An 18,711-nucleotide genomic window follows, 5' to 3' on the forward strand; every position below is an offset into this window, starting at 1 on the left:
ACTCAGATCAAATTCCGGAAGCAATATAAAAAAATCGGTAAGATACTTTTGGAAGGGGTAAAATGCATGAAACTTGAACTTAGCTACCGAGAAACAATGGCGCTGCAGATATAAATTGACTATAATTCGCTTACAAAAAGATTTTTTTTTTGTTTTTTTTTTTTATGTTTCGGATTCTGGAAAAGATCCTCTTTAAAATGATATACAATATGATACATAATTATTTATGTAGACTTTGTTATCCAGCAACAAATCTTGAGCCGATTTTAGCTCCCACTGTATTTTATCACATTTTTAGCCAGGACAAACATGGCCGTAAAAAAAGAACCCCGGGACAGAATCTGATAGTACTTTGCCAGATTCCTATGAATCTGCAAATCATCATCATCTCATCTTTCCCTATGGAAAGCATAAGCTTTCATTACATATAAGTCTCATCAGTGGAGGTTCTTGGACCAGATTCGCCCATTCTCCTTTGATAACTGACGCTTTGACATTAAGGCTGTGTTTCCATTGACGCGGAGCTGTGCGGAGAGGAGCGGAGATGTGCAGGAATCGACCAATCACCGTGAGGGAGAGAGTGATAGAGCGTCTTCGTTTTTCGCTCTCTCGAACGCTGTGATTGGTCAAATCCGCACATCTCCGCTCTTCTGCGCCCATCTCCGCGTCAGTGGAAACCCGGCCTGACTCGCTCTACTCGCGCAGCTAGGCCTGCAGAGTACTTACAAGAAAAAGCAATTTGGAAAAAGAAGAAGCCAATGTCCTTACTGTTAGAATGTTCCCACTTTTTCTAACATTTCCTACAACGCCACACTACTCCTTAAAAGTTATAACCTGGAGATAAATAAAGCCATTGGCACTGGCCACAGGGCCTCTAGGCTCATGCAAAGCAATAATGAATCCTGTAATATGTTGTTTTTTTATTTTTAGCTTCCTAATTTTCCGGCCCAATAAGGAGAAAATCACTACATAGTATAAAACAAAGTCGCTTTTTCTGTCTCTAAATCCCTATGTACGCTAAATCTTTACAATTACGCAACGGATTTTGAAGCGTTTTTTTATAGATAGATTCAAGAGGAAGGTTTATAATGTATAATAACATCTATTAAATAGCGGAGAAATACTGTTATTTTTGAGGTTTTTAATGTGTTGTCGTAAATAATTTCATTTTTTTCCTAAGCATTGCACCCGAGCAAAGCCGGGGCGGGTCGCTAGTCTACAATAAATTAAGTACACGTCAGAAAAACGCCCGATTCTGTTACGAGATTCTCACCCCAACCCTCTTTAACCCTTTACAAAAAGTAAAAGATTGCCTAAACATGTTTTTAGCATTCTGTTTTTGTCCTTCTATCAGACTGGTGTTTTATCGAATAGATTATTATATAGTTTGTTTAGCACCCTGTCCATCTTAATTTATACAGGGTGTTAGTGACGTCGAATCCCGGTGGGGCATATCACAAAAACACTATGTGATTCCTAGTTTGGTTAGGACATTGGTTGTCCGAAAGTAAGACGATCCGTGCTTCGGAACGCACGTTAATCCGTTGATCCCGGTTACTAATATTTGATGATAGTACGTAGTCGTTACCTGAGTCAGGGGTCTTTGGCGGCTCAATACCAACCCTGACACCAGGGTTGATGAGGTTGGTAATCCATCTCACAACCCAAACGGTGGAAGAAGAGTGACATCGTAACGAAAACTTTGAGGGATGATTCAGATCATGATTCTAAGTTGATATCAAGTAGAATTTTCCGTGGCAAAAGTATGAAATTGAAAATATTAATTAAAAAAAAAACACTAAAATTTTTTTAATTTTTCGACAGGAAATTCTACATGATATCGACTCAGAATCATGGTCTGAATCATCCCCCTCAGTGTTCGTGACGATGTCAATAACACCCTGTATACTGGAAATATATAAATTTCCATTTTTCTTTCCCAGACTTCTCTTGTTTACAGTTGGCTAACAGACTGTGTAGTAATAGAGTGTCTGTCAGAAGCGCCGGTCGCTCGTATTTTACCGGCATATTTTCAGTTGAATTATTGAGCACTTGAATACTTGGCACCCACTACGGTCGATTAATTTCATCTCAGACGACGCCCTGAGCCGAGGTTCGCGCCCAACTGGGCACCCTCAGGCCTGTTGTCTTAAACGTTGTACCGGGTGAGCCTTCAGCGCTCCCCATTTGTCCGGCCAAGTAGTTAATGCCATCTGCGGCAAATCTACTATAAGTCACGCCAAAAAGAAAAAAACCTTGGCAGCTCAAACTAATTAAATTCCAGTTTTTGTTCACTCTCACTAATAAATTATTTACGACTCGTTTCACTAAAACCTTTTTTGGGAATAATAAAATACCTAAGTACTATTTAATACGAATTATACCAACCCGGTATATAACATAACACGTAAGAAGCATTCATTTGGAGTAGAATCATCATCCCCCTAGCATTATCCCGTTTTTCACAGGGTCCGCTTACCTAACCTGAAGATCGGGTCCGGTTTTTTACAGAAGCGACTGCCTGTTGACCTTCCAACCCGCAAACGGGAAACCAGCCCATTACAGGTTAGGTCGAAACACACATACCTCCGAAAGTTCATTTCATGTAGAATAACTTTGAAATTTTCTGCTTTTTAATGCTCACAGAAAATAAAGGCGAAATGTTATGAACCCTCTTTAACCGTGGTCCCGTTAAGGTGACCCATTAACGGGACCACGGTTAATTTTATTTACCCGTTGACCAATGACACTAGGGATTGCTAATTGATAAATTGATAGCAGATCAGTCGATAAAAATAAATAAATCCAATCCATCAATTACGTGAGGCTGCAACTAAGGGACTAAGGAGATAAAATAAGATATTTCATACATTTTGTTACAAGTTTATTATCTTAGTTTTTCTAAGGCATAACCCACAGATAATTTGTATTAATAACGCTATTTGTATTGAAACCTAGGGTCTGTTGTCGAAATTTAAGAACACTCAACAGTAGCGACACCTGATGGGAGAAATAGGCAGTGTTTATCCTCATTGTTGTGGGGCGCAGAGTACCGTTCAATACGTTATTATTCTATAGTACTCTACGCTCGTACCGAGACACGTTTAAGGGATAAGGGAAATAAATACCCAGGTATCAGGTGTACCGGGTTCAACGTCAGTATACAAACAATATAACATCATCAACATAAGTTGCGAAATAGGCTCCACGCGATGGAAATTTTGGGCACTTGAGATCCGTCTTAACAGCTTTGAAATAGACTACTCTAAGCGCAATCCCACTCGCATCACACACAGTACGGGGCGGAAGGCAAGAGGGAAACCACTGCCCTATTTTTCCCTAAAAAAGTAGCACGGAGAATGCTATACCGACAAGAGCGTGGCTCTTAAATTAGTTATGATGAAATACATATTACAGCAAAAAAAAAATTCAATATTGTTTGAGTTATTCTACGTATCTACGTATTCAAAGGGATGGAAACAATATATTATACTTACCTTTGATAATTATGTTACTGTACGGGGAAGTGAAACAGGATATTTAAAAACAAAATTACGCATATGACATACGACTATAATAGGTACTTATGTAATAAGGTAGATGAGGAAATTAAAACGGATATTAAAAAAACGCTTGCATGGTTCACGTGTCTGGTAAAAACATACCGGGAACGGACTTTAAAAGACCGCGCCATACACGCCCAGATTACTAAGTACATACATACACATAAACTCACGCCTATTTCCCACCGGGGTAAGCAGATACTATAGAATTCCATTTGCTTCGATCCTGACACACTTCTCTTGCTTCCTCCACATTCATCAATCGCTTCATACACGCACGCCGGTTCAGATTAGATCGTATTAAACATTTTCTAAGAACATCTCCAATTTGGTCATCGTAAGTTCTTCTCGGTTTTTCTCTGCCAGCCCTACCATCAACTGTCGCTTTATATACCGCTTTTGCAATTCTATTATCCTTCATCCGCTCTACGTGTCCAAACCAACCTAACATTCCCTTCTCAATCTTAGTCACTATATCGTCTTTTACACCACATCTCTGTCTTATCACACTGTTTCTCACTAAGTTTACTAAGTTCATTCGCGAAATTAAAAACTGGAATACAAAAAATGGAACACTCGCGGCATCGCCTCTGTGTGATTTGTTTAAGCTCAGTTCTAGTTCAGTTTCATAGAAATCTTTTCTAACGAAAATCAGTGTGAACTGGCTCTTAAGTAAGAATTTTATATTATTTTGTTTTAGGTTTACGCGGTTATTATTATAATTAACACACATAACAACGGGTTCTTACCGCGTTTAAATCAGGGATATGAGACTCCCGATATTTCGACACTGCTGCAAAGATCACGGGATGACTGATTTAAACGCGGTAAGAACCCGTTATTATGTGTTTTAATTAAGTTTATATTATGTGATTGACTAGGTATGATATGTTATTGTTGATATTAAGCATGGCTCCGACAACACAATACATTTTTATAACATAACATAAGCTCACGGCTGTATCCCATTTGGGTTAGTCAGAGGTAGTGGCGGTTCTAGGGTGGTGCGAGGTGTGTCACCGCCCCGGGCGCCGAAACAGGGGGGCGTGGGGGGCAAAATCAACCAAGACTGGTTCACCCTGGCCGCAAGCTAACTTCATGGTTAGATTGCTCATACCTGGTGGCCGTAAACATTTTTATTTTTATTTTAAGGGGCTGAGGGGTGCCACTCTGAGGTCTCGCACCTCCTAAATATTTTGCTAGGCCGCCACTGGTCAGAGGTACATCCATACACACATCACCGACCTTTCTGTAGATAGGTGGTGAGCCGTATCGCCGTTTGTAATGGTCATAAATGAACCATTATAATAATAATGTGCATTTCTCTAAAAGAATGCGATAAGTTAAAAAAAATTACCCAGCCGGCGAAGGCTCGGGACGCTGCGCTATTTTTACCCGACTGCGGGGAAGCAAAAAAAAGGGTTATGTTCAGCACTGTACGTACATGTGTCCCCCTATAAACCACTTATTATTCAAAGTATTTACTGGTATCTGCGTAGGTTCATCCAAATTATCCGAGAAACAGTTTAAAACGGCGGAATTCTGTTCAAGGCATACTTCGATATTGAGAATTTATTTTAATCTATGGTGAAGGCTTGTGGTCGAGCTTCTGTCATTGGCATATTTTACTCACCAAATTGAAATTTAATTAAGTTATAATGAGATGTAGCTGGTAGAGTCAGAAAGCCGGAGGCATATCGTGAACTCATCCGGATAAACATTTGGATGTGAGCAGGCGAGTAAAAACTTTTTAAAAGTTTATTTTTGTCATCTCTTTTGAGCAGAGGGATTTAAATGTCTGAATAGCCTTTTAAACTTCTAAAAAAAATTGAGAGGAGTAGAAGAATTAAGGGGAGACTTTACCCAGCAGTGTTAGATTAGCGTGACAAGTGATGAGCCGTATCGCCATCATAATGATTGAGCCAGGTGCAAGCCCGTGCATAGAATAAGGAATAATACTACGTATAAAACGCCAACTCTCCCCACCAGCGTTTGATCTAAGTTTGCCTCACCCCCCTGGAATACTTTAGCCCTGAATCGTGAATGAGGCGCGAACCGTTGTTTTTAAAATTTATATCGGTTTAAATTAAATGTTCCAATTTTAAAAATTGGACAGCCAAGTTCTTTGATCTCACACTAAGTGCCCGCGCTGAAGCGCCTTCGTGGCGCCTAATATTTTTTTCATGGTAATTGTTCATCAAAACATGCTAATATTTGTTTGTGATTTGTGTGGTGTTGATTATAAAATCTTCTTTCGTATGTAAACTACCTAAGTAAGTAATGACGGTTAAATTGGGTATTGTAATTTTCAGCCCTCAGACGTCACACATACAGATGCGCGTGTACGATAACGTCAATGTGTAGTGTCTGTGAAAAACAAGGTTGTTTGTATGAAGTCTCCGGGGTGTGGTACCGGGGTTCAGCTCTCCGTTTCAGAACCCCCGTTCGTTATTTTTCCGGTTAGAAATACGGTTGCCGGAACAATAAAGTTAATGTAAAGAGGACCCCGTCTCCTATTAATATTATAACGACAAACCAACATGGGCCTCCAGCGAGTCATAGTCTTCACAATTATTATCAATTACTTATCTTTTATTTGTTTGTATTTTATGTCCATTTCCGTTTCAAATATTGTACCTATCATACTGAGGTCAACGAACCAATTTGAAAATAATTAATGATTTATTCGAAGGTTTGTTAGAGGGTTGACTTTGTAAATGACAAGACTGTTCAAAGGAATTCCGTCCTTAGAAAAACGTTTGAGGTATTATAAATGATACAAAATGCTTCCTTCCTCAAATGTTCACCCTTTACCTACCATTGATGTATAATGAGGAGCTCGGTGGCGCAGCAGTTAACGTGCTCGGTGTGCGATTGTTGAAGTAAAGCAACTTTGTGACCACAAAAAAAAAAGTTTTCATCTCGAGCTCCTCCGTGCTTCGGAAGGCACGTTAAGCCGTTGGTCCCGGCTGCATTAGCAGTCGTTAATAACCATCAATCCGCACTGGGCCCGCGTGATGGTTAAGGCCCGATCTCCGTATCCATCCATAGGGAAGGCCCGTGCCCCAGCAGTGGGGACGTTAATGGGCTGATGATGATGATGTATAATGACTTTTCATTTCTCCGTATTCAGCACAGTACACACGCAGCACCTTACGATCCACACGATCTTCTTCTATCGTGTGGGTTGTGAGGTGGAGTACACTAACCTCATCAACTCTGGTGTCAGGGTTACTATTGAGCCGCCAAAGGCCCCTGACATGGCTCATGTAACGACTACTTACTTACATCAGTAAGTAGTAACCGGGACCAACGGCTTAACGTGCCTTCCGAAGCACGGATCATCTTACTTTTTGGACAATCAGGTGATGAGCCTATAATGTCCTAACCAAACTAGGGATCACAAAGTGATTTTTGTGATATGTCCCCACCGGGATTCAAACCCGGAATTTCCGGATCGTGAGCCCAACGCTCAACCACTGGACCACGGAGGCCGTTAAGTACAATCCACACAATAAGAAGAAGACAGTACACACGGTACCTTTTTCAGTGGGTACTATGTTATACGCTCTTGCTGTCATACTTATATGTTACGATCCGATTACTCTAGCCATAGAGGCTGCCAATCAGCTCGCGACAAACACTTCAGGACCCCGATACCGATCCCGCCGACGTGGTCGACGATTTCCCTCAATCAGCGCTTATCGCTATCGACCCACTAGGGTCGATTAATTCTTTCAAATATTTTTCCTCTCAGACGACGCGCGACGAGCCGAGGTTCGCGCCCAACTGGGCACCCTCAGGCCTGTTGTGTTAAACGTTGTACCGGGTGAGAGCCTTCAGCGCTCCCCATTTGTCCGGCCAAATAGTTAATACCATTTGTGGCAAATCTACAATAAGTCACATCAAAAAAAAGGTGGAAAATCTAAAAGATAATTATGTCTGTTATCCATGAAATTAGAATGTTAAACGAAGGCAATTCTGTACAGTGTCATCTATTTTTTTTTTGGGAACGTGGCTTGGAAACTCCCTTATTGCCTTATTACTTGTATTGAAGTTCAATCTGACCTTTTTATATTAGATAGGTATCTAGGTAGAAGTGGATATTATTAGATACTAAAACTTTTAATATTGTCTCCTCCAACGATTTGCTACTTATCTTTTATTAACTTTGTGAAATAAGTATCTAGAACGTCTTTTTTTAATGTAGTCATGAAAGGAGTTTTAAAGTATACACGTGGAACCTCCAGATCGTGACCCCTAACACTCTAACCAATAGACACGGGCTGTAAGCTGTGTGTGTGTGTGTGTGTGTGTGCGCGCGCGTGCGTGCGTGCGTGCTTGCGTGCGTGCGTGCGTATATTTGTACGTGTGTGTGTTTGTGTGTGTCTGTATGTGTAGGCAGGTGTGTGTGTGTTTGGGGTGTAGTAGAGTATGGTGCATACACGTCCTCCGATTCATTGAGGGGGGCTGTGCCCAGCTGTGGGACGTATATAGGCTGTTTACGTTATGTTACACGTGGAACAAAATTAGTTTAGTTATTAATTTTACGTGTGAGACCGTGTTCTATATTCATCATCATCATGACTCCTCTGGATCCGCCCGTATGTCCAATGCAGTTGCTTCCCTGTAGATCCCAGGGCTGCCGGCCAGGGTTGTCCCTTCTTGGTTGATTTTGGCGCCCCCCGGCGCCACGTCCTAGTTCCACCACTATGTGCCCTGACTATGATGGCTAATAAATGTTTTTTGTTGCAGGCCTACCAAACGACTTGTCAGTATATTGGCACCAGTACCCTTATAGCTTAGGGGTGGTGTTCTGCAAACTACGAGCCTTGATATCTGAGGCGTAAGTATACTTACTATATAATTTGTAATATCATCATCATCAATCATCATCACTAATTTAAGAGCCACGCTCTTGTCGGTGAAGCATTCTCCATGCTACTTTTTAGGCAAAATTAAAGCAGTGGTTTCCCTCTTGCCTTCCGCCTCGCAGTGCTCTGTCTGCAGCGAGTGAGTAGTCTATTTCAAAGCCGTACTAGGACTCCTGTCCTCGGCCTTTAAATAACACTGACAGTTACTACTGCCCTTTGTCAGGTTACAGTCCATGTGACTCACCTCTTCCGTCCTGCATTGCCGTCCCGATGGCTCCCATGTCCACCTCTGGAACCGTCAAGGTCTTCACACCCTTTTTGTCGACCTTTTCTTTTTTCTGTTTTATCACATCGAATATAATTCATTAATATTGCGTAATTATTTACGCAACAAAGTGAAATTTATTTTGGACAGATTCGCTCGTGGAAGTTTCAAGAACCATCACTTATAAATATTAATTACTTTTCGTATAAAATATTGCCATTAATTATAACGTTTGAACTGTTATAATTGGATGTTACAAGTAACTATAACACTATCTTAGTAAGTACCTATAGTACTTAGTAAGTACCTATAGGTAAGTACCTAATCACGATTACCCCGATTCCGATCCAGCCGGCTTGGTCGACAATTTCCCTCATTTATCGATTATCGCTATCGACCCACTAGGGTCGATTAATTCTTTCAATTATAAACCTGTCAGACGACGGCCCGCGCCGAGGTTTTATCAGCGATCGCTACTACCCATGGACTAGTGGTTGGTTAAGCCTCGGGCTCACGATAATACAATACTGAAAGGGATGATTCAGACCATTACTCTGAGTTAATATCAAGTAGAATTTTCTGTCGCAATTTTCATGATTTTTTGTGCTATTTTAAATTCTATAACTAATTTTGCGATGGAAAATTCCACTTGAATATTAACTCAGAATACTGACCTGAATCATCCCCCTCAGTATTCGTTACGATGTCACTAACACCCCGCACAAGTACGTACAGGTAGTCATATAATTACGTATGGGTGTTAGTGACACAGTAACGACCGAGGGGAATGATTCAGACCGTGGTTCTTCTAACTTCTGAGTTGATATCAAGTGGAATTTCCTCATTGAAAAAACAATTGTTGGTTTTTTTTTAATTATTTTCAGTTTTATACTTTTGCGACATCCATAGGTGAATTTCATCACATCATCATTGATTTAAGTGCCACGCTCTTGTCGGTGTAGTTCTCCATGCTACTTTTATGGATACATAGTGCAGTGGGTTACCTCTTGCCAAAAGGTAAAACCCCGCAGTACTCTGTCAGACGCGAGTGTGCCCAAAGCAGTCTATTTCAATGCCGTACTAGGACTCTTAACCACCAGTCCGCACTGGGCCCGCGTGGTGGTTTAAGGCCCGATCTCCCTATCCATTCATAGGGAAGGCCCGTGCCCCAGCAGTGGGGACGTTAATGGGCTGGTGATGATGATGATGACTAGGACTCCTGTTCTCCGCCTTTGAATAGTACTGACAATTACTGCTGCCTTCTATCAGGTTACAGTACCTGTGACTTGCATCTTCCGTCCTGCATTAAAGAACTTAACTTACTGTATTTGTTTTGTTACAGAGCAACATATGTATCGGTGCTGACGATATCAGCGTTTTCCCTGGAGCGGTACCTGGCCATCTGTCACCCACTGCACCTGTACGCAATGGCGGGGCTCACGAGGGCCTCGCGCATCATCCTCGTGCTGTGGCTCATCTCCATCCTGTGCGCCTCGCCCTTGGCCCTCTACACTGACATCTCCTACAGAGACTACCCGCCCAGTAAGTCATAACGTACACAACATCCACCATCATAAGCTTCATACAATACGGTATCTTGCTGTGGGGTCATGCTGCAGATGTCTTCAGAATTTTTATTGTAAAGTAATAAATAATTTGTAAATTAGTAATGAAACAGAAACTTTTAAAAAAAGGTTATTAAAAGATAAGTGATTATTGGGGTAGTCAGAGGCACATCCATCACAAGATGAACTAAGTACCCACACCTCACTGTGTTTTCTATAAGACCAACGTGGTAGGTATGACCCATAATAGTCAACAACAACTATAATAGGCAGGGGTTCCCAAAGTTTTAAGATACCGAAACACCCACTAAATACCTTTTATTTTATGAAATCCCTAAACGATTTCAAAATAAATCAAGGACATTGTTAACGGGAAGAAAAACTTTATTTAGAAAGACTAAGTGAAACATTTTCTTCTTTACTTTAACTTTTAATATTGAAATTGTTACACGTGGTACTTATTTAAAACCCGGGGGATCGTGGCGATTTATCTACGGAACCCTCAGGTTGTACGGAACCCACTTAAAGGGTGGTATTTATAAACAAATCTCAGCTGAGACTGCCCTCAAGATTATACTGAAGTCCGTGTTTTTCTATAATCTCTATACTCTCTAAATCTATACTAAGTCCGTGTTGAATCTTAATTGGGTTAGAGCATTACTATAGCGAAAAGTACAAAGTAACCGTTAAAAATAAATACAATACAAGAAGTGTAAGAGAGAAAAGACTGATACAACCCAAAACAAATAATTATTATGGAGAAAGATTGTCGTCATATTTAGTGCCAAAAATATTTAATTAAATAAGCTTGTTAAGAAAAAATAATAAGTTAAGTAAAAATCTGTTAAAATTCAAACTAAGTATTTATTGCTCGATAGCTGTAAGTAATATAATTTGTATAAATAATTACTGTCGGTAGGTAAATTAAGATATAAGCATATGAGCGCTACTCGCCATCAAACTTCATAAGTTTGGCGGGGATGATTTGTAAATGTACCGTTTAAGTTTTTCATTTGAATAAATTTAATAAAAAATATATAAGAACTGTCACATTGACATGATCTTGAAGGCAGTTGAGAAAGCTGAGATTAGTTTATTAATATCCACCCTAGGACTCTTCTTCTATCGTGTGGGGTGTGAGGAGAGTACCAACCAACCAACCAACCTGCGCCGCCAAAGGCCCCTGGCATGACTCATGTAACGACTACGTATTTAAGTACATAGTTTTAAGTTTACGTGGTATCTCATCAGTCGTCCCGTGATCATGGCACTTGCAACAGTGTTGAAATATCGGGAGTCTCATATCCCCATCTAAACGCGGTAAGAACCCGTTATTATGTGCTTTAATTACGTATTTAAGTACATCCAAAAGTAGTAACAGGGACCAACGGCTTAACGTATCCGAAGTACTGATCATCTTACCTTCACGCAGTCGGGTGACCAGCCTGTCATCTCCTAACCAAACTAGAGATCGAAAAGTGATTTTTGTGATATGTCCCCACCGGGATTTGAAAATGGGTCTTCTTCTTATCGTGTGGGTTGAGGTGCAATACCAGCCTCATCAACCCACACCAAACCAAACAATTATTAAGCCGCCAAAGGCCCCTGCCATGGCTCACTTAACGATTACTCACTTACATCAGTAAATAGTAACCGGGACCAACGGCTTAACGTGCCTTCCGAAGCACGGATCATCTTACTTTCGGACAATCAGGTGATCAGCCTGTAATATCCTAACCAAACTAGGGATCACAAAGTAACGTTTGTGATATCTCCCCACCGGGATTCGAACCCGGGGCCTCCGTGAGTCCAACGCTCAACCACTGGACCACAGAGGCTGTGAAAATGGGTAATCCGAATCGTGAGGCTAATGTTTAACCACTGAACCACGGAGGCCATAGGAATTGCTGATATTTCAGCGACATGTCTTATTAGATATGTCTATTGTATTATAACTGGAAATCTCAAGTATGTCTTATCCACTACAGTCGCTCAGTATTATTATAAGGCTCTCCTGATTTCTGTAGGCCAGTGTTCGGAAAACCCATTTAAAAAGTTAACCGATATAAAAGGTTAACAGATTCAATCGGTATCCTTTTATTACGGTAACACGTTAATCTGTTAACCTATTGAAACCTGTTAACACATATCAAGGGTTAACCTCGGTTTTATAGGTTATTACTAACGAAGAGTAAAATATTAAAACAAACTCAGCTGGAAAGAGAAAGATGGGTATAAACGGGAAACAAGCGTTTTTGAAGAATCGGCTATATTCGACAAAATTGAATGGAATCGTTAAAAATCGGCTAAAATCGTCTGGATTCGAGTAAAATTTACAAAATTGATTGGAATCGATAAGGATGGCTAGATTCCACTTCACTCGACTGGATTCCAGGTTATTCACCTACCTTAATGACACATCGGAGTTGGCAAAGTGGAGTTGGTAATGCGGAGTATAGTATCCCTCAACGCAACTTTTTCTTCTGGGGGACTTCAACGCCTGCCATCAAGAGTGTTTGTACCCGTTCCAGCAGACCGACCATGCTGACAAAGAGGTGCAGGCTTTTGCCTTGTCACTAAGTTTCTCACAGCTGGTAAATTGCGCTGCAAGGGTACCTGACGTTGCCAACCATACCACCAACTGCTTGGAACTTCTGCCGACAACTGATCCGGACCGATATCAAGTATCAGTGACTTTCCTTTAGGAACTTCCGGCCATTGTTTGGTGAGATCTCTATCTGTCTATCCCCCATCTGATCTTAACCGCAGAGAATCCAGGCGAAGATGACGATACAAGTTAGCAGACTGGGATGAGATGCGGCACTTCTTCGCGTCCTATCCTTGGAGTGAGGTATGCTTTTCTTCAGAAGACCCGACGAGCTGCGCAGACCCACATACCGGGTGTGGGGTGAAGAATATACCTGCAAAGCTCCTAACTCTGAAGAAAACTCCGAATAACGCCGCCAAGTCTTGCAAGAGGACAATACGCGGAGCTCGTTTCGACCATATAAGTAGGCCAAATCGGTGCGAAACTGGCTAAGTACCCAACTGGTATTTATCTAGCTAATTTCTGCCGTCTGTTGTTGCCGCCATTGCTGAAACCTGATGGATCGCTGACCTATACCGCGCACGAGAAGGCAAATTTATTTATCTCCTCACCTGCGACTCTCGTCTAGATGCTGAGAACAATATTCCACCTAGTGTACCTCTTTGTGATCTGGCAATGGCAATACTGGGCTGAAAAAAATTTGAATGCCATCGAAACTACAAGAAGAAGAAGAATGGCAGAGATCTGTATCCGGCAACATGAGGTCCTAAAAATGCTTCACATTCTAGACGTGAATGAGTTCCGTGGTCCAGATGGTATTCCAGCAATCGTACAGCAGAACTGTGCACTTGAGTCGTCTCCAGTACTGACACGGCTCTACCGGCTCTCTTTGGGTTCAGGACTAGTCCCGAACCCATGTAAGCTTGCCTATGTGCAGCTTGTGTCCAAAAAAGGTAGTCGTGCCGTGCCGACCCTGCTAACTACCGCCCCATTTCAGCGAACTTGAACAATTCCCTTCTAGCGTACCTTCACCAACGATCTATTTAGTGACCGCCAATTTGGTTTCCGCCGTAATAGGTCAACTGGCGAATTCTTGTGTACGCTACACACTTGCGAGGCTCTTGCCGTGTCCTTTGATATCACAAAGGTTTTTGATAGGGTTTGGGAGAGTCTTATTGGAAATATAGCCATAGGCTTATTGGAAAGCTTCCGGCATATGGGATCCCTTCTAGCCTGCGTAATTGGATATCTGACTTCCGGAGGAATAGACGGATTTGGGAAGTCGTCGATGGGTGCTCGTCTGATTTACATGGTATTAGTGCCGGAGTCCCTCAGGGATCTGTTCTCTCTCCCACTATCTTCCTGCTCCAGATCAATTATCTGCTGATTTATGTCCTATGGGTATGCAGACGATAGCACAGTGACGGAGAACAAGCACCAGGAATGTCAGCGTTATCAGAACTTGTTATCAGGATCTTATGAATCGTGTGAATTTGACCCTTAAGTCCGTCTCAGAACGGGGTGACAACAACTTGGTCGAATTCAACGCTTCCAAAACCCAGGTATGTCTGTTCACCGCGAAACGAATCTGGCTCCAATGTTCCGGAGTGTACCCATTAGTGATGTAACGAATATTAGCATTCGCGAATATTTTTTGCAGATATTCGTATACGCATTCGCGAATGTCTAAAAATTTACATTCGTTACACCATCACTAATATCCACGTCAATTACCAACTATCTCGAGCTCTATGGTATGGACCTAATTGCCAACCTAAACTTCGACTGCTACACCGAGTCTATAACAAAATTGCAGCCAAAAATCAGACATCCTTTCTAAAGTCAGATGATATTTCCCCTCAGAGCAGTTGCTCGATCTATACACAGCACAGGTTCGTTGTAGTATGGAGTACTGCTGTCACCTTTGGCAAGGCTCTGCCAGCTCTCGGTTGGCCGCTCTCGACTTGGTGGAGCGTTGAGCATTAAAGCTCGTAGACAATGAGTCGTTAGTGAAGACTCGACTCCAAAGTCTAAAACACAGACGAAGGGTAGCGGTTTTTTATAGGATACTTCCTTTAGGCTCTTCCTTTTTGATGCGAATAGCAAAGGACTGGAACTGTTGTCTGCATTTCCAACTCGTTATAATTTGGCATTCTTCAAGGCTAGGGTGAATAGGCATTTACTAGGTAAGCGTGATTCACCCTAGACCACATCGTCCCATACCACCAGGTGAGAATGACGCGGTTTTCAAACGTGAGCCTATATTATTAATAAAAAACTGGCGATTTTAGTCGTTTCCAGGCGATTTTGTGGAATCCAGTCTAGTGGAGTGGATCAAGTCATTTGTGTCAGTTTAAGTCCATTCAAGCTGATTGTGACGATTCTAGGTGCTTGTCAAATCCAGTCCATTTTAATCGATTCTAGTCGAATCCAGTCGATTCCTCGACTAAAAAATAGACTCGATTCAAGTCTTTAAATTAATATACGCATCATACAAAACCGTAACGTACCATACGCCTAAACCATGCGATACGGACTTCATCCTATGGCTACATATTAAGATGCATCCCAATTCCATCTCAGATCAGAGTAATATTCAAGATCACTCAAACAAGTGAGTTAGAGAGCGTTATTATATTGTCTAGATTCCATGACGACTACCTTCCGACTTCATACTAGTAACCACATCTTGCGTCATTTTAAAATGGAGTTCCTATAACCATCTGGTTACCATCAGATCTTGAATACTAACCAGAGCTAGAATGCTCGTCAAGGCAAATTATTTTAACATCGAGTTTCTAAGTTGACAATACAAATGACCACCTGGTCATCATCACACCCTGAGTATCAACCAGCAACAACCACCTAGAGTCAGAGTTCTCATCAAGACAAATCAAACAAACCCAAACTTCCTTTTGGTTATCATCCAATCCTAAATACCAACCACCAATAAAGTTCTCATCAAGACAATTCAAACAAGCCCAAACTCGAAGGTTACGCGTTATTTTAATATCGATTTCCTAACTTATGACCACCTGGTCATCATCAGACGCTGAATACCAACCACCAAAGCCAAGTATAGCTAGAAGGCTCATCAAGACAAATCAAACAAGCCCAAACTCGGAGGTCTAGCGTTATTTTAATAACGAGCTCCTATCCTTATAACCACCTGGTTATCATCACACCCTGAGTATCAACCACCAACAACCACCTAGGGTCAGAGTGTTCATCAAGACAAGTCAAACAAACTCAAACTCGGCGATCTTGCGTAATTTTTTTGTCGAGATATAATAATATAATATAACCTGGTCATCATCAGACCCTGGATCCTTCCGTCATGTCTACAAATCTTCTCGTAATTATCACCTATCAAACAAAAAAAAATGTAACCAAATCGGATCATGCGTTCTGCAACTACGTTACGACCTTTCCGCGTAGCGTCGCTGGTTAAAAAGTAAACGTCGAAATAGTAAAAAACAAAGCGCGTGGAACGATTAAACGACGCCGACAAGTGCCTGCAGGTTGCTTGGCGCAGCGTTGCCAGCATTCATTTCGCACGACGGAATGGCAACATGCAAAAATAACCGTTTGTAAAGCGGTTAACCTATCATTCCTGTTAACCTTTAATTTCTGTTAACAGTGTTCGCAATAACCCCCTTAATAAAGAATACCGAAATGTTTCGGTATACGCCTGTACTGTTAACACATATTTATTTCGGTTAATAACCGAATTATTTCTGTTATTAACCCTAACCGGAGGAACACTGCTGTAGGCTCGATTATCTAATGCCCTCTCAAAGCCAGATGCCAGTGTCATAGTCAGACGCAATTCAAATGAAATAAGATCACTTATAAATGCCTACATAAGGTATTTTATTGATCGAAAGCACGTATTTCTGAAGGTATTTTTTGGGAAAGAATATCTACAGGCTGTTAGTCACATCGAAACCTTTGAGGGTGACTCAGACCATTATTCAGAGTTGACATTGAGTAAGTGGAATTTTCCATCGCCAACGTATGGAACTGATAATAAAAAAAAAACACTTAAAATTCAGGAATATTCCGACAGGAACTTCCACTTGATATCAACTCTGAGTTGATATCATGTTCTGAATCATTCCCCAAAGTTTTCGTTACGATGTCACTAAAAACTAATACTTGTACGGGATGTAAGTGAGGTCGTAACAAATACTAAGGGGGATGATTCAGCCCATTCTGAGTGGAATTTTCCATCGTAAAAGTATGGTAAAAGTGTGAAGTGTAAGTAGGTTTTCAGTTGCTTATTATTCGGTATTTTGTATAAGGAGGTATAGGTATATAGGTTACGTTTATACATATACATATTTGTATGTATGTTATATATTTATTTGCATGTATTTATTGGTAAGTTGTACGTATAGTTTGTACCCGCAATCTTTCAATTTCAATTTTTACATTTTTCCTCACCATATGGTTGTCTGGACGAAATCGCTTTAAGCGATAAGGCCGCCATTTGCCATGTACCTAGTTAAGAGTCTTTTTGTAATTATTTATTTTTATTTTGGTGCAATAAAGTACCTATATTTGTATTTGTAGAATTGAAAATAATTTAAAAAATCAAAAAGATATCGTATGGAATATTCCACTTGATATCCTTTAAAGTTTTCGTTACGATGTCACTGACACCCTGTATATACCGAATCTCGTGAACACGTGTGAGGGCTTTTAGTACACACACTATACACGAATGTGTGATATATGAAGACAAATCTAACGAGCCCAAACACGAAGCATACGCAGTTTTCACGACCATTATTAACGGCGATACGACTCACCATATATCACGTTGGCCTAATAGAAAGCTTGGTGAGATGTGGGTACTTAGTTAATTTTGTGATGAATGTACCTCTAATTACCCTATTGGTATATAGTTGTGAGCTTATGTGTCAAACACGAAGGTATTATGTTAAATAGTTGAGGAGATGGTTCAGTCTCCATCATGAAATCAGAGGGTTTAAATGGCCACATCGAAGCAATTCATCTTTTCTGTAGTCTAATTAATATCCCACTGCTGGGCAAAGGCCTCCCTTTTCTCTGCCAAGTGCAGCTCGTCTCTCCACCGTCGTTGTGGTCTGCCTCGTCGTCAGCGACCCTGTGGGAACCAATCAGATGTAATTTTGGCCCACTTTTCTGGATGCATACTTATTTATTTTATTTATTCAGGTTAACAACAGCTCATTTACAATACTTTACAATAATATTATGTTATAAGCTAGTGAAGCTAATTACAGTTAACTACGTATTAATTAAAGTAGTAGGGGCAGACGTGTTCACGTATATCAGTGGTACGCGTGTGTGTGTGTGTGTGTTATGTGTTTTGTGTTATGTGTTATACGGCAGACAAGTGGGCGGGCCCATTCCCACTTCAGTTTAGCAGATTTTTCTCCAACATCTGCTACTTGAGTTCTGAACCGCAGTGTCGTGTTTCTAACGAGATCTCCATTCATCTAAGAAAGCAATGTTGCAATTTGACATTTGTGCATAAAAATAAACAACTGTCAAATAGCAATGTTGCTTTCTTAGATGAATTGCTTCGATGTGGCCATTTTAACCCCCCAGCTCGGTTCCATAACATTGCATTGTCACCAAAGTTATATAGAGTACTTACTTAAGTAAATATTTTTAATAAGTAACATATTTCGTTCGCAGGATGCATGAACGCTTGGCAAAAGTCAAAGTTCACTTTACGGTTAGATAGGTACTTTATTCTAATTAATTAAATAATTATCTGTTTCCCGATAAGTACAATCTGGGCCTCTTCAAGGCAAAAGTGAATAGGCACTTTCTAGGTAAGTATATCCCATATTCGATCACAACGTCACTTACCGTTAAGTGAGTTAGTGGTCATAATGCTTAC

General features: G+C 40.9%; 1 protein-coding gene and 1 long non-coding RNA gene across 2 annotated transcripts in view; one reads left to right on the forward strand and one right to left on the reverse strand.

The window, feature by feature from the left end:
* The window catches only part of LOC126375612 (uncharacterized), a 180,656-nt gene that overhangs the window by 45,109 nt on the left and 116,836 nt on the right, over window positions 1–18,711 (reverse strand). The gene's annotated exons all lie outside the window — the stretch shown is intronic.
* LOC126375509 (neuropeptides capa receptor-like) overlaps window positions 1–18,711 on the forward strand; it is a 117,626-nt gene that overhangs the window by 8,059 nt on the left and 90,856 nt on the right. Inside the window, exons 2-3 of the mRNA XM_050022474.1 lie at window positions 8,319–8,409; window positions 10,045–10,244. Of these exons, the coding sequence (XP_049878431.1) occupies window positions 8,319–8,409; window positions 10,045–10,244 (291 nt within the window). The remainder of the gene's footprint in view (window positions 1–8,318; window positions 8,410–10,044; window positions 10,245–18,711) is intronic.

The sequence above is a fragment of the Pectinophora gossypiella genome, chromosome 19 (assembly GCF_024362695.1).
Source record: "Pectinophora gossypiella chromosome 19, ilPecGoss1.1, whole genome shotgun sequence".
In the NCBI taxonomy this organism is placed as follows: domain Eukaryota; kingdom Metazoa; phylum Arthropoda; class Insecta; order Lepidoptera; family Gelechiidae; genus Pectinophora; species Pectinophora gossypiella.